The sequence below is a fragment of the Ceratotherium simum genome, chromosome 2, assembly GCF_057802395.1.
Source record: "Ceratotherium simum simum isolate JZ-2026a chromosome 2, ASM5780239v1, whole genome shotgun sequence".
Lineage (NCBI taxonomy): Eukaryota > Metazoa > Chordata > Mammalia > Perissodactyla > Rhinocerotidae > Ceratotherium > Ceratotherium simum.
This window is the reverse complement of record NC_141901.1, coordinates 11,902,322-11,914,975: the sequence shown is the minus strand read 5'-3', so window position 1 is coordinate 11,914,975 and position 12,654 is coordinate 11,902,322. Positions and strand designations below refer to the sequence as shown.

General features: G+C 34.6%; 1 protein-coding gene across 3 annotated transcripts in view; it reads left to right on the top strand.

Moving 5' to 3' along the window:
- COP1 (COP1 E3 ubiquitin ligase) overlaps positions 1 to 12,654 on the top strand; it is a 239,848-nt gene that overhangs the window by 104,864 nt on the left and 122,330 nt on the right. For all 3 annotated transcript variants that reach the window (XM_087438258.1, XM_087438259.1, XM_004425010.3), the window contains one exon: positions 3,010 to 3,145. In XM_087438258.1, coding sequence (XP_087294384.1) covers positions 3,010 to 3,145 — 136 coding nt within the window. The remainder of the gene's footprint in view (positions 1 to 3,009; positions 3,146 to 12,654) is intronic.

Sequence of the window (12,654 nt, the reverse complement as noted above, 5' to 3'; positions counted from 1 at the left end):
TAGATAGTTGTATGTCATAGCTGCACATCCTTCTAGTTGCTGTATGTGGGATGCGGCCTCAGCATGGCCAGAGAAGCAGTGCGTTGGTGCGCGCCCGGGATCCGAACCCCGGGCCGCCAGCAGTGGAGTGCGCGCACTTAACCGCTAAGCCATGGGGCCGGCCCCTGGGAATGGAATCTTTTATTGAGCCTGTGTAATACTCTGTAAACTGCCATAGGAAGCTGTTAAATTGAAAGTGTCTGAGGCCTACATTCTGACTGACAGAGGGTTCATGTTAACGCTTTCAGATATTGTTTGTTGGTATGATGTTGAAATACAACCACAGGCAAGTGGCAGACATTAAAAAAAACGAGATGAGAAAGAGAGATTGGAGAAGGCTATTGTTATTAATAATTTTTAAGTAACTAGTAGTGAAGGCATGCTGTGGGATAGTAAAGGTAATCACAAACCAATTTAATTTATTTTTGGGCTATAGCTTTACAGGAAGGTAGAATAATAAGTTAAAACCAGGAGGAAGATTAAATTTTAATTTTTGTGGGCATGGCTGTATTGTGCTTAATACATGTTGTTCTTAGTTGTTAGGAATCTCAAGTTTATCTTATCAAATTTGCCCATTGTCTACACATCATGTTGCTGAATGTGAAGTTCCTCCCAGTATCCTTGATTGTAAAGAGGAAATTTTACCTTCTCTGTAATGGGGTACCTAAGAGTTTGGTTGTCCTTTTGTAAATTTTCAAATGAGAGTCCACCCCCATCCTCACCTCTTATTTTCAACTATGAAAATGAGAGATGAAGATTAAGAAATTAATGCCTTGGACTCTCACTTGTAATTGAAAGAGAAGGTAAATTGTAAAACATTAGAAGAGAGAAGAAACATTGAACACCAGCCAAGCAAACAAAATCCTACTTTTTCATAACCAGATCAGTGAAATCTAATTCCTATACTTTCAGATACTAAAATAACTCTTTTTAGTGTTTTCTTTATAACTTCTGTTGCAAGTAGGTGTTAATGAGTAAGTATGAAGGCCAGAAGTTCAGCTACCCTAGAAAAGGATTATGATCTTCAACAGAATACACATTCTTGAATGCTTGTGAATTTTATGTGCTTAGGAATTGATGTCAAAATGTGGAAGAATAGATTAACATTAAAATAATTTTTAAATGAATATCTAAAGTTACTGTCTTTCCAGTAAGTATTTATTGCATTAAATAGCTCATAGTAATAAGATTATGTATAAAAAGAATCAACTAACTGTTACATTCAAATCACTTTGTAGTACAGTTGTTGTTTTTGCAATAACCCATGTTTTATTTATAATTTGTTGAATTTCCTGAGAATAATTTTTGTGGAGCAGGAGCTTTATCTCAATAACATTATGATATTGCACGCTAATTAGGTTTGTTCCTTTTGCTGGTTTTGGAATGGAAATACTACAAAATTAGACCCTTTTATAATATAGGTTGTTAGATGAATTTGCTAAGTTAGTATTTAAATCTTAAAAATGTAAAATATAAGGGACAGAAACTTACTTAGTTTCCTTAAATAATTGTTTGTTTTTCTTTGTAATATTTGTTAGAGGAATTTCTTCATGTCACCACTTATCTTTAAGGTAACCTAATATCTCCAGATAAAATAAATCCTTTACTATGCATTATATAGTATAGTAACTCTTTTGACTTAATGATTCTTATATCTTGATTTCATTATGCCTGCTGTTATTTTCAGAGGACATTTAAGAAGAGAAATTATGAAAATTTACCTTGAAAAAGTTGTGTGTGTGTATGGGTATGAGCTTAGAATAAGGAAGAAGGTATGATAACACTAGAACAGGCTTATTTCAAATTTCAGTCTCGGAAGCTAACTAAAGTAATTGTGTGATTTACTTTTAATTCTTTGGAAGGGAAAATACAAGTCCAAACTTTAAGCAGTTTTGAAAAAAGAATTATTTTTTAATTTATTTTTTCACTGTAGGCCTGTTTCTAGTTTGGAGAATAGATTAGCTGTATTCTCAGGTACTTCATAAACTTATTTTGTGATTTAAATTCTACATAATTTAGTTATGAATAGTTTACTGAAATAGCCTTTTCTTTGAATATTTGTACAGTATTCTTTTTTTTTTTTTAATAATTTTTTATGTATTTATTTTTCCCCCCAAAGCCCCAGTAGATAGTTGTATGTTATAGCTGCACATCCTTCTAGTTGCTGTATGTGGGACACAGCCTCAGCATGGCCGGAGAAGCGGTACCTTGGTGCGCGCCCGGGATCCGAACCCGGGCCGCCAGCAGCGGAGTGCGCGCACTTAACCACTAAGCCATGGGGCCGGCCCCGTACAGTATTCTGTTGGATGGAATTATTGTTTTCCATATTCCACCAAGACATCTGAGTGAAATTATTTTGTTTGTTTTTGAGAATTAATAATTCATACATTGCAATTTTCTATTCCCTTCCCGTAATTGGATTTGAAACACTTCAAAGTATTATGTGAACAAATGTTTCACTTTCTTCTTACTTAAAAACCAATTTTTTAACATGTAAATTATGTTATTATAGATTGTGTTTTCACAGTAAAGAAACATGGGCATGACAACGGATCAAACATGGGCATGACAATGTATCCCGATAAACATGTACCTTCAAACTAATAGATAACTCTGTCCAGTATATATACTCCTCTCTCCACCCTTTCTCCATTGAGAAGGGATTTTTGTTTTAATAAATGATTTAACTTCTGATCAGAGGTACTTTTTTTCTTTTTCCAAAGAATTATTGCTTAAAAAAGAGAGTTCAGTGTGTTCTTATTGGTGTTGAAAGAGACGGTATCTTTCAAAGAACCACTAAGAAATTTTTATTAAAGCTAAAAGATCAGCTAATTAATTTGTGTATACTAGTCTTCTCTAAATACTTTTTAAGAATTGTTGTTTGTATTTAGAATATAATTTTTAATCTGTGGATATTGCTCTTTGGCTTTTGTTGTAGTTCAATTTGTTTATTTTGTTTTCTTCATGTAGATGACAGTCGAACTGCAAGCCAATTGGATGAATTTCAGGAATGCTTGTCTAAGTTTACTCGATATAATTCAGTACGACCTTTGGCTACATTGTCATATGCTAGTGATCTCTATAATGGTTCCAGCATAGTCTCTAGGTAAGTATTGAGCAGCACTCTTTATTATTTTCTTTTGCAAGAGTATCTAGAGTTTAATTGAATTTGAGAAGCTGTTATAGTGTTAAGCTTAAGAGCCTGTGTTCTGAAGTCAGTTTACTTGCCAATTTTTAGTTCTGTGCTCTAGGCAAGTTTCTCAATCTCTTCAGTCCTCAATTTCTTCATCTCTAAAATGGAATGATTAATAGTATCCACCTCATAGAGTTGCAGTTTGTTTTCTTGTAACATCTTTGTCTGGTTTTGATGACAGGATTTCATAAGTGACATGCCTCATAAGTGCTCCCTCCTCTTCAGTTTTCTGGAAGAGTTTGTAAAGAATTGGTATTATTTCTTCCTTACGTATTTTGTAGAATTCTTCAGTTAAGCAGTCTTGGCCTTGAGTTTTCTTTGAGGGAAGATTTTTCAAGATAAATTCAATTTTTAAAAGAGAAGTAGGGCTGATCACATTATCCATTTCTTCTTGATTGAACATTATTTTTAGTTTGTGTCTTTCAAGAAATTTGTCCATTTTTATCTAGGTTGTTGAATTTTTTGGCATACAAGTGTTCATAATATTCCTTTCTTATCCTATTAATATCTTTAGATTCTATAATGATGTTTCCTTTCTCATCCTTGATATTAGAGATTTGTTTTCCTTTATTTTTTTTCCTTAATAGTGTGCTTAGAAGTTTATCAATAATATTTATCTTCTCAAAGAGTCAGGTCTTAGTTTATTGATACTCTATATCTTTTTGTTCTTTGTTTCATTGATTTCTACTCTTAACTTTATTATTTCCTTTTGTTAGGTTTAATTTGCTCTTATCTCTGTAGTTTCTTAAGATAGAAACTGAAGTGATTGAGTTGAAACCTTTCTTCTTCTCTTTAAATTAATATAGAAAATTTGTGCTATAAATTTCCCTCCAAGCACTGCGTTAGCTGCATCCCACAATTTTGATGTGGTATCTTTTCTTTTTTCCAAATGTTTTTTATTGTGGTAAAATATATATAACATAAAATTTACCATCTTAATAAGTGTGCTGTTCAGTAGTATTAAATACATTCATGGTATTGTGCAGTTGTCACCACTATCCATCTCCTTAATACTTGACATCTTGTAAAACTGAAGCTCAGTGCCCCTTAAACAACTCCTCATTTCCGCCTCCCTCCAGTCCTGGCAACCACCATTCTACTTTCTGTCTCTATGATTTAGACTACTCTAAGTATCTCATATAAGTGGAACTATACATTATTTGCCTTTTTGAACTGGCTTGTTTCACCTAGCTTAATGTCGTCAGTGTTCATCCATGTGTTATAGCATATATCAGAATTTCCTTTCTTTTTAAGGCTGAATAACATTCCATTGTATGTACATACCACATTTTGCTTGTCTGTTTGTCCCTTGATGGATGCTTGGGTTGCTTCCATGTTTTGTTTTGTTTTTTAATTAGTTTTTTTATTGAGGTGACATTGGTTTATAACATTATATAAATTTCAGGTGTACATCATTGTCTTTTGACTTGTGTATAGACTGCATCACATTTACCACCAAAAGTCTAGTTGCCATCAGTCACCATACAAATGTGCCCTGGTACTTCTATGGCCCTCTCCCCTTCCCCTTGCCCTCTGCTAACCACTAATCTGTTCTCTGTATCTATGTGTTGTTTGTTTATCTTCCACATATGAGTGAAATCAAATGGTATTTGGCTTTCTCCATCTGACTTATTTTGCTTAGCAGATACCCTCAGGGTCCATCCGTGTTTTCGCAAATGGCAAGATTTCATCTTTTTTTATGGCTGAGTAGTATTCGATTGCGTATATATACCACATCTTCTTTATCCATTTATGTGTTGATGGGCCCTTAGGGTGTTTCCAAGTCTTGGCTATTATGAACAGTGCTGCAATGAACATAGGGGTGCATATGTCTTTTTGAGTTAGTATTTTCGTGCTTTTTGGATAAATAGCCAAAAATAGAATAGCTGGATCATATGGTAGTTCTATTTTTAGTTTTTTGAGGACTCTTCATACTGTTTTCCATAGTGACTGCACCAGTTTACATTCCCACCAGCAGTGTATGAGGGTTGCCTTTTCTCCACATCCTCTATAACACTTATTATTTCTTGTCATTCTAATAATAGCCATTCTGACAGGTGTGAGGTGATATCTCATTGTGATTTTGATTTGCATTTCTCTAATAATAGTGATGTTGAACATCTTGTGCCTGTTGGCCATCTATATATCTTCTTTGGAAAAATGTCTGTTCAGATGTTTGTTTTTTTGTTGTTGAGTTGTATGAGTTCTTTATATATCTTGGATATTAACCCCTTGTTGGATATGTGATTTGCAAGTATATTCTCTCAATTGGTAGGGTTTTTTTGTTTTGTTTTGTCGATGGTTTCCTTTGCTATGCAGGAGATTTTTAGTTTGATGTAGTCCCATTTGTTTATTTTTTGTTTGTTTGTTTCCCTTGCCCGGGGAGACATGGAATTCAAAAAGATACTGCTAAGACCCATGTCAAAAAGTGTATTGCCTGTGTTTTCTTCTAGGAATTTTATGGTTTTAGGTGTTACATTCAAGGCTTTAATCCATTTTGAGTTAATTTTTGTATATGGCTTAAGATACTGGTCTAGTTTCATTCTTTTGTGTGTGGCTGGCCAGTTTTTCCAACACCACTTATTGAAGAGACTTTCCTTTCTCCATTGTATGTTTCTGGCTCCTTTGTCGAAAATTAGCTGTGCATAGAGGTGTGGTTTTACTTCTGGGTTCTCAATTCTGTTCCATTGATCTTTCATTCATTTATGTCTTCTTTAATTTCTTTCAGCAATGTTTTGTCTGTTTTTCTGCCAATATCATGCTGTTTTGATTACTATAGCTTTGTAGTATATTTTGAAATCAGGGAGTGTGATACCTCCAGCTTTGTCTTTTTTCCCTCAGGATCGCTTTGGCTATTTGGGGTCTTTTGTTGTTCCATGTTTTAGCTATTGTGAATAACGCTGCTATGAGCAAGGGTGTAAAAATATCTCTTCGAGACCTTGCTTTCAATTCTTTTGAGTATATACCCGGAAATGGAGTTGCTGAATCATATAGTAATTGTTTTTTAAATTTTTTGAGGAGTCGCCATACTGTTTTCCACATTGGCTATACCATTTTACATTCCCACTAACAGTGCACAAGGGTTCTTGTTTCTCCACATCCTTTCAAGCAATTGTTATTTTCGGGGTTTTTTTGATAGTAGCCATCCTAATGGGTGTGAGGTGTTATCTCTTAGATTTGATTTACATTTCCCTAATGATTAGTGATGTTGGGCATGTTTTCATGTGCTTATTGGCCATTGTACATCTTCTTTGGAGAAAGGTCTATTTAAGTTCTTTGCCCTTTTTTTTTTTTTAAAGTTTTTTTTGTTTTTGTTTTTTTGTTTTTTTTGTTTTTTATTTTTTCCCCCAAAGCCCCAGTAGATAGTTGTATGTTATAGCTGCACATCCCTCCAGTTGCTGTATGTGGGACGCGGCCTCAGCACGGCCAGAGAAGCGGTGCGTCGGTGCGCACCCGGGATCCGAACCCGGGCCGCCAGCAGCGGAGCGCGCGCACTTAACCACCAAGCCACGGGGCCGGCCCACTTTGCCCATTTTTGAATTGAGTTTTTTTGTTGTTGAGTTTCAAGAGTTCTCTGTATGTTCTGGATATTAATCCCTTATCAGATTTGTAAATATTTTCTCATTCTGTGGGTTGCCTTTTTACTCTGTTGATATTGTCTATTGATGCACAAAATTAAAAATTTTCATGAAGTCTAATTTGTCTATTTTTTCTTTTGTTTGGTATCATATCCAAGAAATAAATGCCAAATCCAAAGTCATGAAAAGAATTTTATAGTTTTAGGTTTTAGATTTAGATTTTGATCCATTTTGAATTAATTTTTGGGGTATATGGTTTTAGTTAAGAGTCTACCTTCATTCTTTTGTATGTGGATATCCAGTTTTCCCAGCACCACTTTGTTGAATAAACTGTCCTATCACCATTGAATGGTCTTGACAGTCTTGTCAAAAATCATTTGACCATATATACAAGGGTTTATTTCTGGGATCTCTCTTTTATTCTCTTGGTCTGTATGTCTGTTTTTATGCCACTACCGCACTATTTTGACTACTGCAGCTTTATAGTTAGTTTTGAAATCAGGAAGTGTGAGTCCTTGATCTCTGTTCTTCTTTTTCAAGGTTGTTTTAGCTATTTCAGGTCCCTTGAAATTCTATGTGAATTTTAGGATAGGTTTTTCTATTTCTACAAAAAATATCATTGGGATTTTGATAGGAATTGCATTGAATCTGTAGGTCACTTTGAGTGGTATTGACATTTTAACAATATTCAGTCTTCTAGTCCGTGAACATGGGATATGTTTCATTTATTTATGTTGTCGTTAATTTCTTTCAGCAATGTTTTGTAGTTTTCATTGTGCAAGTCTTTCACCTCTTTGGTTAAGTTAATTTCTAAATATTTCTTTGATGCTGCTGTAAATGGAATTGTTTTCATAATTTTCTTTTCAGATAGTTTGTTGTTATTGTATGGAAAATATGATATCTTTTCTTATTCATTCAGCTCAAGAACTTTTTTGTGTGTGTGTGTGAGGAGGATTGGCCTTGAGCTAACATCTGTTGCCAGTCTTCCTCTATTTTGTATATGGGATGCTGCCACAGCATGGCTTGAGTGGTGGGTAGGTCAACACCTGGGATCCAAACCCATGAACCCTGGGCTGCCAAAGCTGAGCGCTCGAACTTAACCGCTCTGCGACCGGGCTGGCCCCTTAAGAACTTTTTAATTTCAATTTTTTTTTTTTTTTGACCTGTGGATTACTGAGACACATCTTATTAGTTTTCAAATATTGGGGTTTTCTAGTTGTCTTTCTATTATTAATTTATATTATTTTTATCTTTATTGTTTTTCATTTGTTTTTGGTGAGGAAGATTGGCCCTGAGCTGAAATCCACTGCCAAACTTCCTCTTTTTGCTTGAGGATGATTGGCCCTCAGCTAACATCTGTGCCAGTCTTCCTCTGTTTTGTATGTGAGGCACCGCCACAGCATGGCTTGATGAGTGGTGTGTAGGTCCACTCCCAGGATTAGAACCCGCAAACCCCAGGCCGCCAAAGCAGAGCATGTGAACTTAATTAACCATTACACCACCGGGCCAGCCCCTCTTTATCGTTTTGATGACCATTCTTTAAAATTTTTTAATAAAAATTTCTAATATACATAAAAATAGAGAGAATGGAATAATAATCCCTCATACAACCACCAGATTTTGCTATACTTGGTTCATTTATACTTTTCATTCTTACTTCCTTTGTTTAAGTATTTTGAAGCAAATCCCAGATGCTCTGTCCTTTTACCCCTACAGCCTTAAGAATCTTCATGTCTTAAAATATGGACGTCATAAAACCACGGGTCGATGTCACATCTAACACAATTAGCAGTAATCCCTTGGTATCATCAAATTACTCGTCCATGTTCAAATTTCTTAGATAGAATAAAGAAACCTTAAAAGGATGTTTTTGATGCAGATCAGAAATTTGGCAAGTTTTAACTCGTCCAATATTACTAAAACTACGTATGCTTTTCTGTTTGCGTGACTAAGATTTTCGTTTGTGTATATGAATATTGATCTTGAAATTTAAGCAATTAGCTAAAGAGGCTATTGCGGTAAACCTTTTATTGTGTTCTAGCTGGTTGTTTAACTCAGTAACAAATAAGACAAAAACCATACGTTATTTTTTTATATGTCGGCAATGTGAGCTTTCCTTTTCATGCACTGGAGTGATTAAAATTTGAAAATGTAGAAGACTGTGGGGTTCATTTAACTAATTAATTAAATGAGTAATTTATTTAACAAAAATTCATTAACCACCTACTGTGGGCTAGGCTAAGAGTATAACCATGAACAGGCCAAATATGATGCTTAGATTCAGGAAAACTCCCAGGCTTATTTCAATGCCTATATAGAAGAAATATAAGAAAATTTTTTGAAACAATTTAGTCTGGAGCAACAGTGTAACACTATTACTTAAGAAAGCTCTTAAATTAGTTAAGAATTTAAGAATTGTAGCTTGAATGAAATGGCAAAAATAACTCCGGAAGTTTATTTATAATATCGACGTGATATATATACATTTACCTATAATTATGTGGCTCTACCCAACTAAAATATAATGCAGATTAGAACTTGCTTGTAATATTGATTAATGTCCCTGAGCTTTGTGAATTCATCCTGTATTGTATTTCCTTCTCCATTAAAAAATGAACGAAAAACAAAATAAAAATTTCCTTCTTAACATCATATTACAAAAGCAGCATATCTAGTTATAAAATGTGGGAGTGGTTATACATTTCTCGGCATTCAAAGAAAAGTAAGAACAATTCATTTTCATCATTTCTGAAAGCCACTTGAGCTTGATTTAATATAATCCTGTTTTTTTAAAAATGCTAATAAACTTTGATCATAGAAAGACATTTATCTCAAAGTGCTGTGCATCCTGAGGGAGAAGTTTACTGTCATAGGAAGACTTAAACGAGATTCCAATTTGGGAATAATCAGTATTATTGAAAGTGAGATTAGTTATATTAAAATATTTCAATTAAAGTAAAAATTTTAAAAGTTACCTTGAGTTGTTTCATCTTGGCTGTTGTCATCCATTCTTTTCTCTTATTTACATTGAATTAACATTTCTGAAAGAAAAACTTCCAATTTGCAAAGTTTATTAGGCAGGACCAATGAAGACTAGTAGGTAACAACAAAGGAAAATGGTATCCAAAGAATTGAAGGGACTTGGAAACTTTCACAGCCCTGGTGAGTTTTTGCTTTTCTTAGTTTCTCACATTCAAACACATCATTGATAATAATTCATTTTAAAGCCTTTTAATTCTTCTCAAAATCGGAAATTTAATGAATTTCTTTTGGGAAGAGAGAGAGAGATTTAGAGATGACAAATAATGTTGAATTTGATGCATCATTTCATTATATTGTAGAAGAAATTATTCTTACTGTAAAATTGCATGAAATACATCCAGTGTTGGTCAGTTATTGCAATGAGAATCTCACTGAGAGAAAAAGGTGAACTAGAAACTTTGCTTTAAAAATTTTTCTTCCCTTGCTTATGGATCATGTTCAGTTATTTAATACCATACTCATAAGTCCACAAGGTGGCAGCGTTTGTTTACTTTGACAATATCTATTAGGCAGTAGACAAGATATGGAAATGAGTGAGTTATAGTGAAGTTCATTCTGATGAATACGACGAGATCCTAAATTAACAGTGGCAAGATAGAGAGCTCTTCTTACACATAGCAATAATGTCACATTTTGCATTTTTTCTTAAATTTGGTATTCAGTGGCCACCAGAGAGGAATAGTTTGAAACTGCATGGTTTAAACTTATTAAATATGTTTCTTTTCTTGAATTCGTGGTTTGATTTTTACATACCTAGATTGTTATTGTTAAAGTTGTTATACACTCCATCTGTAGTTTAGAGATTATTTTAACATTTTTGCTTATGTTTTCTCAAATTTTTGAAATAGAATTACATCAGGCATTAGTAAATTCATAAGAAGAAAATGGTTATGTATTGTGGCATTCATTGCTGCTAGATCAGTCACTACACTGGTATGTAGTGTTTGATCACTTTGTTCAGACACCATGGTAAGTATTTTACGACATTGTATTTCACTAACTCATTTAATCTTGATATCAATCCTGTGGAGTAAGGCATTACTAAGGCGTTAATCCCATTCTACAGATGAGGAATTGAGGTAGAGAGAAATTTTCTAACTTGTCCGAGATCAACACAATGCCAGTAAATGACAGAACTAAGATGTGAACTAAGACATTTTGGCTCCTGAGTTCTGCTGATCTGTTGTCTCTTCAGGATCTGTTAAAACCTTGGGAAAAGTTTCAGAAAATACTTGACTTTTGAGACACCGAAAAGAATAAAAAGGATGAATTCTTTTGAGTTTCTAGTACTTTGTATCTCTGTTACTATCTTGTTTACTTGGCCTTAATAATGAACATTTTTTGAGTTTTAATTTAATATACATATTATGTTTAGATGCCACTTCTTGCCATAGTTGAAACTATTCAAATTAAACATCTCTTTTTTTTGTAGTAGACACTTATGAGGATTATTTTTACTAAACTTCAATTTATAATGACAGTGCTGATCCAGATTTAGAGTAATTTTTGATACATTTTTTATTAATGTTCAGAATGCTGTGAGTTTTTAATTTATACTTAAAAACAGACCCCCAGGAGGGGCCGGCCCCGTGGCACACGCTCCGCTGCGGCGGCCCGGGGTGCGCCGGATCAGATCCCAGGCGCGCACCGACGCACCGCTTGGCAAGCCATGCTGTGGCGGAGTCCCATATAAAGTGGAGGAAGATGGGCATGGATGTTAGCCCATGGCCGGTCCTTGGCAAAAAGAGGAGTATTGGCAGATGTTAGCTCAGGGCCGATCTTCCTCACAAACACACACAAAAAACAAACAGATCTCCAGGAAATTATTGACTTGTGTTCTAAGGAATAAGTATGATTTTTAGGATTGCTAACATATTTTCTCTGTTTGTCAGAAGATATCTCTGTTATTGGCTTAACTGTTATTGGGCCATCTGTGGTTGGTGGGAAACGTGAGCAGTGAGAGTGCAGAGGAAAGGCTTTCCTTTCAGAATTTTGCCCTGGACTAATCTTTTAAAGCAGTAAATTTAAAAACTGTGTTCTAGGCTTGAATTTTCATCAGGAAAGGGGTCTTATCTGTCTTATTTCCTGCTGCATCCCCATGTCTGGCACATGGTAGGTGCTCAGTAGTAGATATTTGTTGAATGAATGCATGAATGAATGGAAAACTCTTTTGCCTGCTCTGGGAGAGTCTCCAGCAATTAGGGCTCTAGCAGTTGTCCATCTTAACCAGCTTTTACGTATTTGCTTACTGATAAGTATTCCTTTGAAGATAGTATCCCTAGGCTAAAAAAGAAGTTTGTAAATCACCAATGGCACGAGACAGAAAAATAAATTAATGCTAACAACTTAAAATAGAGAAGTCCAAGATTGTCAGCATGTGTTGATGAGTTTCCTACTTCTGTGACAATTCAAGATACAGGTTAAAGATGAAATAACAGTCTAAGCTTAAGCTTCAGAAGTTTCTATATCCTCCCCATCCCCCATAGCCTCTACCCTAAAATTTTCCTGTTCTCATCTCAATTCCTCCTGTTTTTCCTCTTTATTTTTCTTTGCCCGTGCTTAGGCTGAGGCTTGTCAGTATTACAGAGTGAAACCATAAACTCAAATCATTTTATGCTTATTACTACAAAGAAAGCAATAATTAGGTTTAGGATTTGAGATTTTAGTAGACTTATAGAGCTTTGTCAGAACATAAAATAGATGCCTACAACAAAAGTTTAGAATTAGAATGTTGCCTTTTATTTATGGTAAAATTATTTGTCTGGAAAAGAGTAGAGTTTGTTAACCTAATGACTCTCTTCA